This window comes from Rhipicephalus microplus, chromosome 3 (assembly GCF_043290135.1).
Source record: "Rhipicephalus microplus isolate Deutch F79 chromosome 3, USDA_Rmic, whole genome shotgun sequence".
Classification (NCBI taxonomy): Eukaryota; Metazoa; Arthropoda; class Arachnida; order Ixodida; family Ixodidae; genus Rhipicephalus; species Rhipicephalus microplus.
This window is the reverse complement of record NC_134702.1, coordinates 159,192,316-159,213,438: the sequence shown is the minus strand read 5'-3', so window position 1 is coordinate 159,213,438 and position 21,123 is coordinate 159,192,316. Positions and strand designations below refer to the sequence as shown.

Genomic DNA, 21,123 nt, shown 5'->3' with positions numbered 1-21,123 from the left:
TTTTTTTTTTCATTCACTGAATATGTCTAGCTGTGCGAGGAAGCAGTACTCAGCTGCGTTTAAACTAGATGTTGTTGAGTTCGCAGAAGCAAACGGGAATATGGCTGCTCAGCGCCGCTTTGGTGAATCGGAAAAAAGCGTGCGCTATTGGAGGGTGCAGAAAGGGAAGCTGCAGAGGTGCAATCCTTAAAAAATGTCGTTTCGTGGACGAAGTGCCGTTCATCTGCAGCTGGAGGATAAGCTAGCGGACTTTGTGCAGGAAGTTCGTGCGCACTCGCTGCCAGTGACCGTGGATATCATTCGCAAGGAAGCTGTGGAACTCGCTCGAAAAGCTGGGCTCACGAGAGAAGTGTTTCGTGCACCGAACTCTTGGGTGCGTCGATTTATGTGACGCAAAGGATTTTCTCTCCGGCGACGCACATCCATCTGTCAAAAGTTGCCGGAAAAGTTCGAGGACAAGCTTGTAAACTTTCAGCGCTCCGTGAACCGGCTTCGGGAGCAAAATGACTACATGATGGGGCAGATTGGTAACGTTGATGAGACCCCCTTGTGGTTTGACATGCCTTCGTCGACCATAATCACGCAGCATGGCGCCAAGGATGTGAAGGTGTTGTACACTGGCAACGAGCACTCGCGCTTCACCGTCATGCTGGCATGCACGGCAGATGGTAGAAAGCTTCCGCCCTTCGTCATTTTCAAATGCAAGACAATGCCGATGGAAGTGTTTCCGCCCGGTGTTGTCGTTCATGTCAACAAAAAGGGATGCATGGACGAGGCCATGATGCTCGAATAGATACGAGTGGTGTGAAACTGTCGGCCAGGTGCACTGCTGCGTCTTCGCAGCATGCTGGTGTTTTATTCGTTTCGTGGCCACTTAACCGACGCAGTGAAACGCGCACTCGGCGACGGGAAAACAGACCTCGCCGTGATACCAGGTGGTATGACGTCCACCCTCCAGCCGCTCGACGCTGTGCTAAACAAGCCGTTCAAGGACCAAGTGCGCCTGGAATACCAAGAGTGGATGTCCGGCGACAACCCCAAGACAACGACGGGCCGCCTACAGAGGCCTCCGCTTGCGACTGATTGTGGCTGGGTGCTTTCCGCCTGGCGCTCCTTGCCGGATTCCATGGTGGAAAATGCTTTCAAGAAATGTTGCATCAGCGACTCGCTGGATGGCACTGAAGACGACGCACTGTGAGGCAGCCAGCGACAAACTCTCGTCTTCAGAAGACAGTTTTGCTTCGTCGGACGAATAAGAGCAGTTGCGATGGTGGTTGAGGGGAGCTCCGACGATCGGGGTACGGTGTGCCCAATTCGCAAATAAATTTGGTTTGGCAGTTTCGGGTTGTTTTCCTTTTTCGGTAACCTGAACTCGGGGGGGGGGGGAGGGGGGTCGACCTATATTCCCACTCGACCTATAGTCCGGTTTATACGGTCTCTCACGTACGAGCCCGTTGGTTGCCGACAACGTTACTGAGAATGGCTGTGTTTTGCAGCCTCATCAGTTAGAGGACGGCAAGTAAAAAGCAGAAGTGAAGCTACCAGAGATATCAATCTTTGTAGTGATGAAACGGAAGTGCAGTCTTATCGCTAAACCCGCCAATGTCGTGGTTCCCCCCACCTGACGAAAGGACCTTGAACTGCGCGACGGGTCGTCAGAGTGGAGTACGCCGCGCATCGACCAACAACAGAAAGTCAATCCGTTCGCAGTGAACATGCTCGCGGCCCTCGCGATGGAGGCTACTGGCAACAGGTAGACTGCTTTTAACGACGTTTTTGCAACGTTGTCGCGATCTCCGCTCGAAAATGCGGCAGTCTTGCGTGAAAAGAAAACTACCACCTGGGCACTCATGTAGCCTCGAAATTGATGAGCGAGGGAGCAACTTTGATTCGCGACACTTATGGTAACTTATTCTGGACAAGTCTGAAAACATCGCCGCGTTATTCGACTGATCGTGGATGACACACGCACATTTGTCGCACATCGCTGTCAGTACAGTCACCGAACTGATAAGCGGCCTCGCGGCACACGAGCACACGGCGACAACTTGCTACAGGACAAGAAGAAACGACACGCTCGTACAAACAATCAGTCCTATTACATTCCTGGTGCATATTAACTGACCAAAAGTATGTGTGCCATGATATTTTTCCCTTGGAATGGCAAAATTAAGTTTTAACAGCAGTATTCTCAAAGCACAGATTTTGACCACTTTCTTTTGCTTGTTCAGTAAAAGTGGACCTAGGACAGCTAGAGCTGTAGTTGATTTTGCACAATTTAGCTAAATCTGCACAAAAAACAATGCTGGGAGCCTATTTTCAATCGGCAGCTTCATTTTTTAAATTTCAATATAAAAATTTCTGTATTTGGTTACAAGCAATGAACTTTACTGTGCTGTAATTCGAGAAGTACTCGTTCAATTTTCGATGAGCTTGCAGCATTGCACTCCTTAGGCTTTCTAGCATTCATTTATATATCAATGGCTATGTAATTTTAAGTGCATACATTTTTACAGTTAAAAATGTTAGAATTCTTTGTTTTCTTCATTTTCTCAAAATGGCAATTTTGTACACCCCTGCATGAAAATTACTGCAATATATCTGAAACTATTACAGATAGCAAAATATTTTATTTTGCAGCATGAAGCTATATGCTTGGAGCACACAACATAGGAAGCAGATTTTGATTTCTCTTGATGCAAGTTTTTCAAACTAGTCTTTTGTGTGACCACACAATGGCCACATTCAGGGCTGTGAAGTTTAGTGTACTGCGAAGTAAGAAATAATGACCCATTTAACAAAGTGGTTCTTATGTTGCATGTCTTATGCTTTCTATTGTCAATCCCTATGTTATTTATAAATTTTTGACAGGTGGTTATTTTTCTATTATGGTAAGATCAATATAAACTTTTCAATATAAACTGTTATCTTGGTTATTTAATTAACTAATGAAGCTACAGAAAAAAACTGCATTTTTAGAATCCGGAGAACAAACTAAGTAAGCATGCAAACTTCTGTCACACTTGGTTCAAAAATAAATGAGAGAGCCCTAAGAACCATGTCCCCCCTTAACTTTTCTACGGTGAATCCTTTCAAATTTGCTGAAATTTCAACCATTATATGTATGTGAATATTTATTTATCCTATTTTATTTATTTATTTATTTATTTAAAAAAAGTTTTACATCTCTTCGTAACATTCACTGGTAAGCTTTGTAGCTAGTTGCCGTAAACACCGGAATATAGGTCGACCCCCCCAACTTTTAATCTCCGAAGAAGAAATTTTTATATATTGGAAAGTATCGTGGCAGACCTTTAGCTAGATAAATACGCGACACACCCAGCTGCACTGTGGTGACATTTCTTTTTATTCCGACACTAATCTTGTGTAGTTACTTCGACCGCTTGTTATCGAAATCTTTGGGCAGTTTTTGGCACACGGACGTACGCCGCCTCAGCGCAAAGCCCTTCTGGTTCATAAATTGGCGCACCCACAGTGGTGAGTTCTTGAATTAGTCCTCGTGAGCCCAGAGTAGCACACTATCTCGATAGCTTTCATGCGGATGCGCTCCGCTTTTACGAGTAGCGACCTTGCACACAGCTAGCTGAGGAATTCGGCGAGTATCGTTTCCTGTTCTGGGTGCAGTGCAGTCGGTCCATGAAACGGAGTTTTTTTTTTTTGGTTGCTGCAGGATATGATGCACTGCTTGTGGCTCCTCCAGTATTGGACGCTTTTCTTTGATGCAACGAATTCCCATTGTGCCGCCAGGTTGCCTGAGCTTCCGCGATAAATTTTTTCTTAAAGCCTATCATAAGCTGCTGACTATCACTCGTTTCTCAAGGAAATAGAAAAAAGAAAACAGCAGACTGACAAAAGATGATCGAAGCGAAATGGCATTGCTAGTACACTGTCCGCCTTGCTTAACCTTGCTTGACGGCGCCGCTGCTGATGCTCGCAATGGCAGTGGAGGCTCTTTTTTCTGCCAATGACTGGTATATATGACAAGGGTCTGATTTTCATCGCACTTATCTTATGTATTTTTTTCCATTCGACATTTTTAGGGCAGGTTATTTCCCAGTCTGTTTGCCTGGCCTGCTGAAGCTGCCATGGATTATCACTTTTATGCTATAGACTTACGTGCGCTAAAGGTTGCAGTTATTGCTTTATTTGATAGAGGTATTCACTAGCAACTTTGTCTATCTCATGTTTTCTCAGGTGAAAGACTGCGTGGAACACTCCTGCTCTCCCATCGATGGAATTACGCTCAGTGAAGCCATGCACAATCGGTGAGTAACTGCAAAACGCATGTTCAGTGTGGGGATTTGAGTAACCTGCTGCACCCATGTAATATTATGGAATGTGTTTCTGATGCCGATAACTGCCATTATCTGCTACTAATTTTCATGGTCGGACCCCTTCTTTATGCTCATGCAACATCTGTCACAAGCTCTGTATAAATGGAACAGCGACATAGGAAATGTTGCACATTTCTTTCCGAATTCTCGTCAAATTTTGTTTCCTACCTCGTCATATTGATAGCGGCGGAAATGTTGTAGGCCCGTGTGCTCAGATTTGGGTGCAGGTTAAAGAACCCCAGGTGGTCGAAATTTCCGGAGCCCTCCACTACAGCGTCTCATAATCATATCGTGGTTTTGGGGCGATAAACCCCACAAATCACCATTACCTTGTCATGTTGGGTTGTCTTGGAAGTTTCTATGGGTATTAATTTCAAACCTGGCCTTGGTATGAACAGTACCGAGGCTAAAGTGCTGAAGAGCCTCTCTTAAGTGTCCAAATTGTAATTTCAGCACCAGTGTTTAGTCTCATTTTACTATTTTGTGTGGTGCATGTCTTTCTTAAATGACCTTTCTTTCTTTAATTGCAGGGGTATCAACATTAGGTACTTGGGACGGCTTGCAGACATGCTGGCACCCATGGAGCAGCTGAAGTATTTGCATGTTAGTACCTCTTAGTTTCACAATGGAAAGTTGGCCTATTTTGTTACTCAGCAATCATAGTGTCTGCTGTTATAGATGGCTGTCTCAAAAGTTTTCCTTTATTCAATATCAACAGCGATTCGGCATTGTAAAAGGAACAGACAATTGCAAGTTGCCTTCATAGATTATGAGATTGGTTTGGTTGTCTCTTAAAGGGGGCTCTGAAATGCATTTTTAAGTAGCCACAGAATGAATTCAGTGGAAAAGCTTACTGCCTAACGAATTCAACGCCGCAAAAATTTTACGAATTCATCCTGTACGAGTGGAGTTGTACAAAGATCTGTCGCACGCTGCAATCCCATTCTCTCTTCTCTCGTCCTGACGAAAGTGCTGGAAGCTAAGCAGGAAGGGCTGGCAGGGGCAAAGAAAATACGTCACGCGTGCCTCGTGACCTTGAGGGCCCCCCCCCCCCCCCTTTTTTTCGAATACGCAACTTTTTCAGTGTGATTGCGCATGCACACGTGGACAAATCACCATGGCGATCTCTGTAACGACCAAGCGCGCCATGTTTAAATCGACCGATGACTAATAGATGGCCTTCTACGAGTGATTTTTGAGCGTCTTCCATCATTTATCAAAGGAAAAGAAAGCAATTCTTTTAGCTGACTGGTAATTTATTGTGAATTCCAGGCTGCATGCTGCGCTATAATATTTGGCTCTCATGTTCTCGGGAGCCTCTACTACCAATCGGCAGCGTTTTTTGACCATGCTCTAAAAGTGTTGCAGGGCCCCTAAGATGACTTCTTGATGCACATTGTGTGCCGATTCAAAGGCCGTTACCTAGGCAAACTCAGTCTTCAAAGAGCCACTTATGCAAGTCGTCTGCAAGCTCGTTTTTGAAGTCGGCATATTTTTCTATGTTCAGTTCGTAGAGACTATTGCTGGTTGACGTTCAACTGATGATCTCTCTTGGTTTGCACTAGTCAGTGTAGTGTTAGCTTTCATAATAAAAGCAGTGAGTCACCATTTGCACATCACAAGAAACAGATAAAATTCTCTCAATCTGCGGCCATGCACCAAATGAACCCACACAACCTCGAACAGAACGTGCACTGTCACCCTTTTTGTGACGGCGATAGCAATGAACTTGGCCCTTCTAAAAGGAGGGACATGGTTTCAGGATTTTACTCAGTTAAAATGCTCAAGGGAAATTTTCATGAAAGAAAAGATGCATGTTAGATTGGAGTAACTCTGGTATTCAGTATCTACTTTCGTTATCATTCGTGTGCTCAATTTTGGGTGCAAGTTAAAGATCCCCAGGTGGTTGAAATTTCCGGAGTCTCTCACTACTGCGTCTCTAATTATTATATGGTGGTTTTGGGACGTTTTAAACCCCACATATTATTATTCTGTTATCTTTTATTTTTTGTGCAATAGCCACATTTTTCTTACTTGTGAGCAGTGCACATAGTGCCCACTCTACCCTAGCGCCAGTGACTTGCATCGTTACACGTGAGCCTTATTGCAGGCAGTGGTTGTGGGTGAGCTGCTCACTCGCGCCGCCAAGCACCTGCTCACCACCTACCTCCAGGGCGTCGACCCCACCAACATGGCAGCCGCCATCAGCCACTTCCTCAACTGCTTCCTCGCTGCGCCCACCGTCAATGTCCAGGCTCCCGTCTCCTGCGACGAGGTGAGCATCTCATCTTCTCTTTCACGACTTGTTGTCAAGGTTGCTGGCACAGTGTGGAACTCCATTAGGCCTTGCCCTGGTATAGGGGTGAGTACAGAATGTCTCCAAGGTGGTTCCCAGCTTTTGCAAGAATGTGTTAGGCCCTCTTCCTGGGGTGGATTGCAAAACTTGTGGGTGGGGGTTTAGAACACATGAATTTTCCTTTCTTCTTGGATTTTTCTTGTATAAAGCGTACTTTAGAGAAAATATTTCATGTGTCTTTGAGGGAACAAGATCAAATTAGTTGTTTTGTGGCCGTTAGGTAACATATTCCAAAACATGTCTTTAGGGCCTTAGAAGTTTACTTCGTGAGACATGAACTCTCTTTCTACAATCGCTGCAGTGGGTGTAGCTTCTGAAACTTGGGTTTAGCTTTTGTCTGCGGGGAAGTGTCTTTGGTTGCTTCATTTGTAGAAATCATTCTCACCTCCTTTTTTTTTTTTCAGCTCAAGAGCAACCGGAAGAAGGGCAAGAGGAAGGGCAGGCACAACTTGTTCTCTGTACAAGGTACAAGCACCGCACTATCTTGCGTGTCGTACAGCACTACACTATGTCACAGCATGATGTAACTCGACCCCACTTCGGTGTTCGCTGAGGCTATGTGATTCTATATTTGTAGACATGATTTGCATTCTATGCTAAGAGAGCCAATTTCGTAATGTAGGAAATATTCATTTATTTATTTACAAAATACTGCAGGCCCAAAAATGAGCCCAAGCGAGGGACTAATGTACAATGCATTTAAACAAGGAACATGCGCAAACGTTAGAAAATGTCAGTAATACATAATGAGCAAAGAAATAACGCAATAAATACAAAACAAAAAACAAACATGAAAAGAAGGAAAGTGCAAACCATACAATTATTCAGAAAGAACAATGCGAAATGTAGACGCCAAAAGTAGCCAAAAACCAAAATTAGACACCACCAAATGTAACAAAATTTATATGTGTAAATATGATTGGCATTCCATGCTAAGAGAGCCCAAGTAATATGGTAGCAACTTCAGGAAATTTTATTGAGGTAACTTAGCAACGCTACAGAAGCGTCCTCAACATCAGTGAAGTGACACTGACACGCAGGGGGCTGAACTCTCGGCATGTAATTTAAAAATGAAACTTTGATTTGATTGGCCTATAAGGGGAGACGCTGCTCTTTAAAAGAAGTTTAATTGATTTATTTTGATAAAACTTGGTGAGCTTATATATATATGTGTGCAGATTTTAGATATGCAATTATTTTTCTTGTATAAAGCATAGTTTTTAGAATACAAAATATTATATGGGCTTTTATAGGGAGCAAGATTTCTTTAAATTAAGAGAGCTACAAAGTAATTTAGCATATCACAATAATCTGGAATCGAGACTGTGTGCAATGCAAGAAAATTGGATGTTCTACATTATTGTGAAGAAAAGTTATGATGCGTTGAACATTTAGAGTGAGTCAACTTGAAGCTAGTATTTCACTGGGAAGCGTTAAACATTCCATAATTTTTTTTATAGTGGGCTTTGAACATCTATTTTTGTTTAATTGCAGTCAGACTTGATTCCGCATTATTTTGATATGCTGATTTACTTTGTAACTCATGTAGATTAGACAAAAACTTGCTCTTTAAAAGGCACATGAAATATTTAGTACTTTGAAAGCTACATTTAATATGAGAAAAACAGCTGCATACTTGAAATTGGCACACAAATATACATACACTCGCCAAGTTTTGTCAAAATTGATCAAGGAATAAAACAACATTTTTTAAAGGGGCCCTGCAACACTTTTTAAGCATGGTCAGAAAGTGCTACCGATAGGTAGTAGAGGCTCTCGACAACACCCGAGCCAAATATTATAGTGCAGTACGCGGCCTGGAATTCACAATAAATTTTCAAATTCAGCTAGAAATTGCTTTCTCTTCTCTCCACAAATCACGGAATAATGCCAAAAATCACTCGTAATAAGCCCATATATCAGCCATTGGCTGATTTGAACATGGCGCGCTCGTTCATTACAGAGATTGCCGTGGGAGGCCGCGACTTGTCTACGCATGCGTGGACGATCACACAGAAAAAGCCGCGTATTCGAAGAAAAAAAAAGAAAAGGTGCTCAAGGTCATGAAGCGCCCGTGACATTTTCTTTTGCGCTGCCATCCCTCTCTGCTTAGCTTCCATCGCTTTTGTCGGGACGAGAGAAGAAAGAATGCAATCGCAACATGCGTTGAATATTTGTATGTAACTCCACTCGCGCTGGACGAACTTTTAAAATTTTTGTGCCTTTTAATTCGTGAGGCAATAAGCTCTCCCAGAAAGTTCATTCCATGGTTACTTGAAAAAGTGTTTCAGGACCCCTTTAAGTGCCATGTTCCCCCCTATAATGGTCATATTAACCCCAATACAGACCTCAAAGGATTATTCGTCTTATAAAACTAATTTGTTTTGTTCCTTTAATGGCATGTGCATGACAACTAATCTATCTTTGAGAAGAACGCCTGGATGAAATCTGTGCCAACTAGCTTGACACGTCATACTTCGTCACGTACAGACACCAGTGAGTGGGCAAGCCTGACACCGCGCTCCCTGTGGGAGCAGCTGCGTGGGGAGCTGCGCTCCTACTACGGCTGGGAGCTGCCTTCAACGGCCGCGTCTGTGGGTGCCTGCCCGGACGAGTACCTGGAGGGCCTGCGGCTTCACAAGTGTTCCTTGCTGCGCTCCATCTGCCTCAAGATGGGCCTGCAGCTACTCCATCGAGAATACTCCCTGGAGCACAGGTCGCGGGCCCCGTTCACCGAGGACGACATTCTTCAGGTTGGGGGTGCTGGCCAGTTCGGTGATCAATTTATTTAATCAATCAGTCAATGAATCCGTATTTATTGTTCAGCCAATAAAAGGCTGGTTGCGTATGAGCACACAATCGACTAAGTTTCAAGAAATTGAGGCAGTTGAAAAGGTGAACTCTACCAAGCCTGATGGTGAATCTCGTACAGTTCAGCACCTCAGAACTGTGATGTGCACCTTTTAAGCAGAGACCAAATTGTTGCTAAAGTGTTCGAGGTAGTGAAACAATAAACCGTGGAAAGTGTCTTCGTCGAAGCCATTTGCTTCTTTTTGGCAAGGCTCCTCTCATCTACTTTTGCTCTCTTGTGTTCATGCCTATTGGTCTGTACCTTCAGACAATGTGCAGCCTTAGCACATTTTGAGACAAGTGGGCAGTAGTTCTCATTGTTACTGTTTTGGTATTGCCTGGTATACTGCCAGGCGGCATCCGAGGTTTCCCTTTCTGAATCACAAGTCCTACGCAAGGCATTGTCTGTCTTAGCAGCTAGGAAGAAAAAGGAGAAGTGAGAATGAAAGTGGGGCTCAACGGCGCAGCACAATGAGAGTTCTCAACTCCATCACGGGAAAAAGTTGGTTAGCGATGTCATTTAATCAAATCTGATATTACTTCGTCATTGAGATTGGGGTGTGTTGCATGCTCTTGTTGTTGTGCGCCTGTTCTTCACCCTCCTGTCTTTCCCCGAGCAGGTGTTCCCGGTAGCCAAGCATGTGCATCCTCGTGCAACGGACGCGTACCGCTTTTACCTGACGGGCCAGAGCAAAATTCAGCAGGGCCTGCTGCGCGAGGGCTACGAGCTGGTCAGCGAGGCCCTGAACCTCATGAACAACGTGTACGGTGCCCTGCACCCAGAGATTGCGCAGTGTCTGCGTCTGTTGGCGCGACTGTGCTACGTCATGGGAGACCACCTGGAGGTTGGTGGGCAGCAATTACTATCTCTGGGCATTGTCTATCTCGTTCATCACTTATGGAGACTGTTGGCTAAAGGGCTTGCTGAATGTTGAGAAGATAGCATATCGCCTTGCAGTGGCCAGTGAAATGAGTGTCCTCATTCAAGAATGTAGTAGTAACATATCTTCTCTGCTGTAGCCTCAACCTCTATTTTTGCATCGACTAATCAAGATGCAACATTTGTTACTACCCAAACATGCTTTTTAGGTGTATGAAGACACCACACACACATACACATGCAAAATGATTTATAGTACTTCTCTGAAACTTCATTATAACGAAATATCAATTATAACTGAGTAAATTAAGAATAGTCTCGCAATAAATGTAGTCCTATAATTATATCTTTATAACAAATTTTCATATATAACTAGCCTATTTTGCTATAAGATGCAATTTTGTTATAATAATATTTGAATGTATTTGTTCAGCCACGGAATGCACTGCCAGTTCGAAAAAAATGATTGGAGGTGTGCTATTTTCACATATGCCCATTGTAGCAATGCATGACTGCAGAGGCATTGTAGTTGTAAAATAAAGTTTGTTTGTTTTATTCATTCATTTTGAGTCAATCAATCTCACTAAAATCTCCTAGTGAGGGCATTGAGAATGTAGGTGGAGGGGTTCAGACATGCTACCCAAACTTTTCTTTTTTGGGATATTACAGAAGAGAATAAAAACCTAAAAATGAATGCAAACAATGCAACTTGCTGTCTAAAATGGCTTTCTGTATTCTAAGTAAAATGATGTTACTGGATAATTAATCAATGTTAAGATGCTGGCATGATTAGTGAGGAAATGGACAGTGCGGACATTAGCTGCACATTTCATTCAATTGAGTGTGCTGCGTACGGTTGTCACTCCCAACAGGCAATGGCATACCAGCAGAAGGCGGTGCTCATGAGTGAACGAGTGAATGGCATTGATCATCCCTACACAATCACGGAATACGTAAGTCTGCACCAACATTTGTTCAGGTGCATTGCGCCGAGTGTTCTGTGCTGAGCGAGCCTTTGCATGTGCAACACTGCATGAAGACACCGCTTGCAGCCTACGGTACCTAAAACAGGGACAGGGGGCGGAGGGGAGAGGTGTGGTGCCTCTCCAATGCATTATCGCGACTTTCTCATTTAATGTTATTGTCCTAAAAATAGCACACAGCATGAAAATGGGACAATGGCTTTGTGAAGTTGGTCTTGTTGCTGTTGCCCGCCGACGGCTATTTTATATATGCTACAAGTCTATCAGTGGAAAAAGGAAAGTTTTTTGCTCTCTTGAAAATTGTTGGAAAAACCCCTGTTGTAGAGTTTCTTATTCAGAATAAAAATAACTCTGTTCAAGGAAATACTTGGAAGCGTACACTTGTCATGCACTTATAGAGCGATGAAAGTTTTTAGGCTCGGGGCAAAGCTAGATTTTTGTTGTGAATGGAGATGCTGGTTCTTGCAGACCCACCTCGCTCTCTACTGCTTCGCAAACTCGCAAGTGACGACGACGTTGAAGCTGCTATACCGAGCAAGGTACCTCATGCTGCTAGCGTGTGGGGAGAACCATCCAGAGATGCCAGTGCTTGACGTAAGTGTACTGTTATTTTGTGAGGTGCTCACGTGCTCGGCTCGCTCGAGAGTGAAATTTGTGGAGAGCCATATGGTGGTGACACTATGGCAGGTAATGCAGCTGATGACTTTAGGATTGAACCTTTGGTGAAGGGTAGCAAACCTTATCTTTCAATTCTGTTAAACTTCCCCTGCCTTCAACCCATTTGTCTCTCTCATTGGTTAACGTGATAGTTAAGCAGGCTCGAAATTTTGACACACTTCCTCCACCACAGCTTGGGTCACATTATGTGGAAAGCATGCGAAATTCATTTCGAATTGAAAACTTGTTACAAAATGTTGTGAGACGCAACTGTAGCTTTGCAATGAGCTCAGTGCTGCAAGCAACTTCTACTCATTCAAGACCAGCTGCCAAGGAGCCGTCTACTAATGTGATGTCACGTGTCAAACGGTCTCTTCAATTGATGGTAACACAGTGAAATCTCGGTATAACGAACTTCAGCGGACCGTGAAAATTTGTTTGTTACTTTGAAAGGGCGTTATAGTGAAAGCTCGAAAATTAACCATAAATACTTATTTTTCATTGACCAAAACGACTTTACAACGGTGGGTCCTTGAACTCGTTTTTCACGAGAAATAAACAAATGCACAAGTTAACACCAAAAAATGCACGTTTACTTTTAAGAAGGTCTTTTTTTTTTTGACGCGAGCAGCACAAACTTTGCAGCACGAAGACCTCTAGGTCATCCACATTCCTGTGGTGCGATTCAGTTCTATGGTCACAACAGCCTGCTTTTTTGCCTTCCAATTGCCGAAAAATATCCATTGCATTGCTTAGCAAAAACTGCTTCCGCTTCTTCGTCGCAAGCAGAGATGTACTCATTTGTAGTATCATGGCAGCGCGAACACCGACTTGCTTTACAACCCGTTAAGTAATCCCCGAAAAGAGATGAACAGGACTGAAAAAACAAGGCCTCCAAAGAAAAACCTGAAGCCTCATGGCTATCATCGCCTCTTTTGAAGAAAAAAAAGTGATAAAAAAAAATTCCCCGCGTTTCATTTTTTGCTCTCTTGCTGTCTCAGGTTTTCCGCGCCCATGCATCCTGCGTTTCCACAAAAAGAAAAAAAGTTGCCCTTTAGTTTTTTTTTTTTCCCTCCACATCACGCGTCTTCCGGGAAGCGAGGCGTCCATTCGGTTTGTCGTCTGCTTGCGTACTGCTCCAGTGGTCGCGATGGATTTCAGAACATAAGTTCGTATTACTGAGGCGTTGTTAATATAATGTGGAACTAAATTAACGCTCGTTATTTTAAAAAGTTTGGTATTCTGAAGTTCGTTGTAGTGAAATAATTTTACATTAAAACTATTAGCAGTCGGTGCAGGATTTTTTGAGTTCGTTAATCTGAAAAGTTTGTTAATGTGAGGTTCATTCTACCGAGATTTCACTGTATGTTGCTAATATTTGCAGGTTGCCTCCATATATAAATCGATGTAAAATACATGGTACACTTTCTTCGAATGCAGTAGAATGCTTGGTGTGAATAATTGATCAAGGTTTACAGAGGTGCTGTTATTGAATTATACAGCAGTCACTATGAAGCTTGGCTTAACACAAGCTGCCGTCTTCCTTTTCTGTTTGCAGAGTAATATAGGTCTCATCCTGCATGCTGTTGGGGAGTACGACTTGTCGCTAAGGTTCCTCGAGAATGCCCTCAAGCTCAACATTGCGTAAGTGGCACACTTGCTTCTATACCTTCCGTAGCATACGTGGTAACTGGTTTATTTGAGCCTCACTTAAAGAATCTATAATACTTAGTCTCTTGAGAGCTAAAAGAGACTGGGAAGAATGGAAAAACCTTGGGAGTCTCGTGGTTCCGTGGCACAAACTTGTCATTTTCGCGACATTTACCGTATTTACTCGCATAATCCTCGCACTTTTTTGCCGGAAAACTGATGCAAAGTTGGGGGTGCGATAATTACGCGGGGAAAACCTTTCCACGAAAACGTACAGAGCGAAAAAGAAAACGAAGTGGCCGCAAATCTGGATTCTCACACCAGCAACTTACAGCAAGCTTTAAGAAATACTAATTAGAACTTACCTCAACAATAAAAGCAGAAGTTCAAAACAAGGCAAGATTTATTTGGGACACAAAAAGTGCAAGCAAATAGTCGAGAATTAGAATACCATAAGCAAAGCTTGTGGGCGTTGTTGGCTTAACGGTAGCGTTCATCGCTCAACAAGAGCCCTCAAAGGTAAGCGTAGGACGTCAGTATTGGGCTGATGGCTATTTAACAGAATCGTCCTCAGTTTTCTTCTGAAGAAATAAAGTTTACCATCAATCCCAGTTTTAGGCCCACGGCAGGTCCAACGCGTTTTGGTGTGTTTCAGCTGCCGTCACCAGTAGCGAACACAAAACTCGTACACTTCAAAGGGCCTACCAGCGGCCCTGTTGCCGTTGTTTAGTGTATAATCCATCACTTGCAACTTGAAGCAGCCGTGTAGCTTCAGTATCACCCCATAACATGCCAAGATTACCGACACAGCATATAAAACACGCCGCAACGCGCATTGGCCACTTCGGCTTGGCTTGGATTAGATTAAGGGGAGACGCTCCTCGAAAGCACTTTTTTTTTGTTATTCAACTTAGAGCTTCAGAAATTGGACCACTGATGCAGTTTTTCCTCCTGATTCCAAATCTGTAATCAGTTTTTACATAAGTGCAATAGTTTGGGAGTTGTGTTTCAAGTAATGGTGAAACTTGATAAGTTTCCCGGGAACTTTCGCGCATACTAAATGTTCATGCAGAGAGTTGTTCAATGGCTCCTTTTGCTCCCTATTAGCCATAGAGTGCCGATATCTAGCTAGAAATTGTGCTCCAACTTTGAAACTATGAAAAAAACATCTGTGTAGCAAAGTACCCTTTTTTTTCCACTCGACCACCATTAAATTTATTAATAGATATTTACAGCTGATAGGTTGTGCTGATTCAAGTAGATATCGGCACCCTACGCACTCTCCTCAATGTGTGTGCCAAATTTCGTCGTCGTATGACCACTCTAAGTGCCCGAAACACTTCCCGCAAAAAATGCAAATTGGCCAAAATTGCGAAATGAGAAAAACGCGTTTGAAAGTTTGAAAGTCTGTATTTACAAAAATGAAAAACGCAGTAGCACGAAACTTGTGCTGAACACATACACACATGTCCAGAGGGAATATCAGTTGTCTAAAACTCTCCAGCACCGTAGGTTTTCCCTTCCCGGCTGGTGCGGCAGGACTCTTCCACCCGGGCCCTCTTGGCTGCACTGCGACGGTGTGCCCTCGCCTCAGCGGTCTGACGCACATTCATCTTGTGCATGCGCATGCTGTCTCGGCGGTCGCTGAGGGTAACCAGGGCCTCCGAAGGAAGCACCCCAAGCTCTTCCAGCACCTTTTCAAAGCTCGCGTGGCCCCGGTTGAACCACAGGACTGCAATGGCTGTGGCTGTTTCCACAGCAGTCTGGGAAGCAAACCGGGTCTTTGGACACAGCAGCCATATTTTGCTGTTCAGGGACTCGGCCGCGTTCTGTGTCTTGCCGTGGAGGCACCGGGCAAGCAGCTTCGCATCTGTGAGACGCTTGTAGATTGGGAGGACTGCCAAACCCTGGGCCTTGGTCAGGAGGGGGGTGTGGCACGGTGCAGGCTGGCCCTGCGCCTCAGCACGTCGGTGCTTGCACCACGAGTCTGGGCCTGCAGGACAGAACTTGTGACTTCCAGCACCGTCTGTTGAGCACGAGTGCAAACATGAGGCCCATATGGCAGTGTACATCTTGTGGACATTTCCCCGATTGTTCACAATGGCCACCTGAAAGTAAGTTTGAAGCTTCTAGATGGTGGTCTCCTTCAGCTTCTCCCCTCGTGGAAGTGGCGTTGGCAGCTTCCGCAGGCCGGTGCCCAGACGTTTCGCCACGTGGTTGGTGCACTCCTCTTTTTCAATTGGAGTGTCAGGGTACACGTTGGCATCACAGACCCCGTTGTAGGCCTTGCTGTCTCCATCGCTTAGGAAGATGGTGAACCGCAGGGGTGTCTCATAGTCCACAGTCCTCTGCCAAATGCGCACTGCAGCTTCGGCCTCCATGGCATGCGAAGAACAGTCGCAATTCTTCTCACAAACGGGATGATGAAACGCCTGCCATGTTTCTTCATCGCCTCCCATGTCGTTATGCAAACTGCACGCCAGGCAGAAGTTGGAAAGCACTTCATAGTCCAGGCACAAACCAGTGTCCAAGGACACTACAGTTCCCACACCATTGTGGCTTTTGTGGCCTCTTTTTTGCCATGTGCCGTCAAACATGACTGGCACGTCACTGTTACCAGCCACCTCTTTGGTGACGCTGCGTGCCCTTTGCATGTTTTCACAGACAGCCTTCACTGCCGCACTGTGAATCTTTTTGCCGATAGCATGGAAGGTCTTATGGTGCATAGGGTTTGGCAATCCAACTACTGCACAAAATCGTGAAAGTTGCTCATGCCCGATACCGACGGCACGCGCTGCAAGCACCACTTTCAGGTTCACGGCAAAGGCGTCACGCGAACTCCCGGCTGTCGTAGCTTCTGCTTGCACCGCGGCCGCCATCTGACGCGACCCGCTTCGACGAGTACGCGGACGAAAGGATGCTCTCCGAGCACTCCGCATTCTCGCAGTGTAGCTCCAGAAACGCCGAAAGGCCTTTCCGCTTTTTATTCGGTGCCCGAACTGCGAGTTTACTCTCGTGACAAACGGGGCATGCCGCGCCTGCGACGACGGCCGTCAATGCACCCAACTCGCACAGCACTACGCTTTCGGCACGATCGGCATTCGGCCTGACGTCGTTTTCGAATAACGCGATCTTTTTCTGCGATGCACTCACAAAATTCACTGCAGCGTTGATCTCGTCGTCGCAGTTGCCATGGTCGACGTTGCCGTGGTCGATGTTAGGCCTACCGGCCGCTGGCCCGTCGCGGACATTTTCGTTGGCGGTGGCTTTCTTGTACGTCCTCCGCCGCTTCCCTCTGAACTTGTTCTTACTTCTGTATTTCCGATGGTCGGCAACGGCCTTTTTCGGGCTTGCCATCGCACGAAAACAGCGAAAAATAACTCCGGAAAACAGTGAAGCGAACTACGGCAAGAAAACACGGGTGCTGTCAGCCAATGGCGGCCCTGCGTTAGTGGCGCGCGGTTTGAAACGGCGGGAAAAGACTGTTTTTGTTGCTTTTTTTTTTAGATTTTTCGTGAACGTACGAGACTTCAAGAACCGGGATCGTGGAGAGTAAGGACAACTCTACACGAGCCAGCGGCCGCAATATGGCGGACAGCTCTCTTCGCGGCCCCGCGAGCACGCGAACAGCAGCCCGTTTTGTGTAAATTTCGTGATGCCGCGCGTCACTGCCGCTCACTCAGACGCGTTTTTCACTGACTTCTGATGCTTATTTCGCTGTGATATTTTCAGATGTCAAAATATAATGTATAAAGATGATAAAGCAACAAAAAACAGAAAAGGTGAAGTTTGGAAAAAAAACGCGACTTTTCGACCCGCGTCTCCCCTTAAATCTGCATGCAATAGTACGCTTGATGCTTAAAAGATGGCGCGTGCTATCATCATCAGTGGCTGGAACGAGCAGACGACATGATTGCGGCAGTTTTCGGGAGTGCGGTAATTACTCGAGGAAAAAAAAAAGAAATCGTATTTTTCTTGGGCAATGTGGGGGTTGCGAGAATTCGAGGATTATGCGAGTAAATACGGTACTTGTTCCTAATAAAGAACGGGAATGATTTGAGAGGCTCGTCCCTTTTTTTTTTAAGACACAATGGAATGAACATAGTCTTGTCATTCACCTCAGGAAATAGCTCAAGTGGAGCTACACCTCAGTTGTGCAGCAACAGTGTCCACATCTCGGTGGGGACGAAATGCAAAAACATCCAAGCAAAGAAATTTAGGCGGTTCTTGAAGGACCTCGGTTGGTTGAAATCAAGCCATAGTTCTCCTCTATGGCGCGACTCGTTATCTTTTGGTGTACTACTGCGCAGTCCTCAGTAGCCATGCATGTTTTGCGTGTGCAGGTTTTACGGGAGCCGCAGCCTGAAGGTAGCGGTGAGCTACCACTTGGTGGCTCGTGCTCAGTCTTGCCTGGGCGACTTCCGAGGGGCCCTGCAGAATGAAAAGGAGACGTACACCATCTACAAGACCCAGGTGCGGGCATGTGTGTGTGTGTGTGCGTGTATGTGTGTGTGTGTGCGCGTGCTTGCACGCGCGCCCGCTACTGAGAGCGTTTTGTTATGAGGTCAGCACTGCCGTCGACACGTGATGTGGGTCTCAGATCAAAGCAGTGACACGAATAATGGATCCAGGCGACAGGACAAACTGCTCCTTTGGCCCTTGGTGTCGCCGCCAAGTGACCCTCCACTTCTGTTTGGGTGAATTCGTAGCTTTGGCTGTGGGCGCAGGAAGGCCAAGAAGGCTGAAAACATTGTCACAAACCGCCCGTTTCCATGCTTAGCTAAGGGGCTCGTGCTCGGAGGGGTGGGGTGTTGAGAAGACAGGTTGTCTTTTTCTTCTCTTTTTTTTTTCTGCCGAGTACGTTGGCAACTTTTTGAATGTGCGGTTTCTTTTTGAAGGCACGCGAGTGGCATCGTTTCCGCTTGGAACTGACTTCGGCTCGGGCTTTATTCCTCGTGTTTCGGACTGTGCATGCGTGTGGCTCAATCAGACTGGCTGCTTGCGTTCTTACTGTCACATGACTCGGCCATCTGCAGGTCGGCTCGTCTGGATATACCGTAACAGTTCAGCATGGTGACCTCATGTGACCATGCTGAATTTGGTGGTGTTGTCTGCCTAGCTGATAGCCTGTGTGATGAATTTGTAAGTGGACACCTGCAGAAGTGTCATGGCAATGGTGTGGTAACTTGAAAAAATAATTTTTAAAAATTGTTTTCACCAAACACCATCTTTCGAGTGGTGTCAGGTTACTGAAAAATAAGGTGGCCCTCATGAAATCAGTTTGTTGTTGAAAGATGTAACAGTATTCAGGTTCGGAGACCCTGCGATCTCGCCTATCATTGCCTGTCACAATTTGTGCAGCTCGGTGAGGAGCACGACAAGACTCGCGAGAGCTCAGAGTGCCTGCGCCACCTGACACAGCAGGCGGTGGTGCTCCAGAAGAAGATCAACGACATCTACAAGAAGAACACCACAGCTGCTCTGCCTCCCATTCAGGTGTGTTTGCCTGTCAAGTGCTTCATACTCGCGGGACAAGAACAGTTCAGATTTTAGAACAGTGCTCCCCTGTGCATGCCAAAGAAGTCATGATCATAGGTTGGCAAAACGTGCAATCATAGGTAGGCAAACAATTCAGAGCTCACTCAGACTCACTCATGAAACATACCTTGCCGCCAGGGCCCGCTCAGACTCGGGCTCACGGCTCTGAGTACACGTGAGTCGACATAAGGGTGATAATTACGCTGAGATTGAGTAGGTAGGGCAAAAGTTCGGTCGTCAAAAAAATGTGGAGTTCACTCGGACTCGCTCGTAAAATACAGTAAAACCTCGTTAAAGGGGGGACGCGGGTCCTAGAATGGCAAAAAATGGCCAGAAAGTCGCTTTTTTGAAAATCCTATTTTTAGAATTCTTATACCTATACGCACGTGTTCTCAAATTGTGAATAGGAAATTTGATCGGTAAATGGGTTAAAATTGGTTATAAAGTCGCCAAGGGAGTCACAAAATGCCCCTCAAAAGGTAAAATTTTTTCAAACTTCCCGCACGTCGCCGGCTAAGGAACCGGCCAGTCACCACCATCTTGAGCTTGTTTTGCAGCTGATTTCTTTGTTTGTATTTTGCCGCCCTTCAAAATGGCATCTGGCATGGCTTCCCTCGCCCCTTTTCTGAAACTCCCGTCCCAACCGCTTATTGGCTAGAGCGCGCGCACGCCAGGCGAGCCCCCCGTCTCTCGCTTCCCATTGGTTGATGCGGCCAAGGTTGTTCGCGCTTTTTTTTTCTGTATTTTACTTGTCGGCCGCCCGCTCCCGTTCCGCGCACGCGTTGTTCGCCTGCTTTTTGCGCGTGCTACGCGACCGACGCACCGGCTTATCGTCTTTTGCTGGCATGATTGGAGATGCTCGTCTAAAGAAGAAGACGCGGCAAGCGTACGGCAAGAAACGAAGGCATCCGTTGAACGCGCCGCAAAAGAAAGCCGACCACGTGCGGCCAAAGCGGTGAATTCCGACAGCGGCGCGTGGCCGCAGGCACCTGTTGTGTCTGAAACGGTGCACTCCCCAGGGCTCATCTACAGCACATCCACAGATTGTTACATCGTCGGATCATCTGGCTCTTCCAGCAACATCAAGACCGCATTGAAACGGCATTTTATTCTGTGGACGAGTGCTCAGTGTGCCAGGAATGTGGCGAGCTTGAAGGCATCCCTCACATCGCAGTGCACAACGGAACGCAAGTTCAAGCTGCTAGATGATCTGGCGGATGGTGAAAAAGAAAACTGGACAGAATTTGGCATTGTTGACCTGGCGGTGATAGACTTGTTATTTCGGCTTGTCGTCTGCCCCGAGTGCGGTGAAAAAAGCGTGACGTTTTCGAAGGGCAAGAAAGTGTACGGGCTGTGTTCGAAGCTCCTTGTCGCGTGCAGCAGTTGTGACTTTCGCGAAGAACGGTTTTCGTCCCCACGTGTAGCCGACGAGACCGACGCCAAATTAAGGCTATTCAAAGTGAATTTGCGTGCCATGAAGGCCATCAATGAAGGAAGAATGTTGCCATAAAGGCAACGGCTCTGTCGGACTTTCTCGCCGTTATGAACATTTCGCATCGAGGGCTCCACCACAAGACCTATCAAAGCCACATGATGTTAATGAAGGAAGCCTGCAGTGCGACAGCTGCCGAGTGCGAAGTAGTGAGCGTTGCTCGCGTCAAAGAGCTCTGTGCGGAGTTAGCAACGCGCCTGGCAACGTCGACATTATATATGATGGCACTTGGCTCACTCGCGGACATAGGTCACATATATGCGTTGGCTTGATTATTGAAATGTACAGTGGTCTCGATATAGACCAAATCGTACCGTCGAACTTTTGCCTCGCTTGCACCAAAGGACCTAAGGAAGGAGAGG

At 45.8% G+C, this 21,123-nt stretch overlaps 1 protein-coding gene across 1 annotated transcript in view; it reads left to right on the top strand.

The window, feature by feature from the left end:
- The window catches only part of LOC142803980 (clustered mitochondria protein homolog), a 133,057-nt gene that overhangs the window by 93,808 nt on the left and 18,126 nt on the right, over positions 1–21,123 (top strand). Inside the window, exons 22-32 of the mRNA XM_075890379.1 lie at positions 4,216–4,286; positions 4,886–4,958; positions 6,466–6,630; positions 7,116–7,176; positions 9,202–9,464; positions 10,182–10,406; positions 11,314–11,394; positions 11,893–12,018; positions 13,640–13,725; positions 18,075–18,204; positions 19,093–19,227. Of these exons, the coding sequence (XP_075746494.1) occupies positions 4,216–4,286; positions 4,886–4,958; positions 6,466–6,630; positions 7,116–7,176; positions 9,202–9,464; positions 10,182–10,406; positions 11,314–11,394; positions 11,893–12,018; positions 13,640–13,725; positions 18,075–18,204; positions 19,093–19,227 (1,416 nt within the window). The remainder of the gene's footprint in view (positions 1–4,215; positions 4,287–4,885; positions 4,959–6,465; positions 6,631–7,115; positions 7,177–9,201; positions 9,465–10,181; positions 10,407–11,313; positions 11,395–11,892; positions 12,019–13,639; positions 13,726–18,074; positions 18,205–19,092; positions 19,228–21,123) is intronic.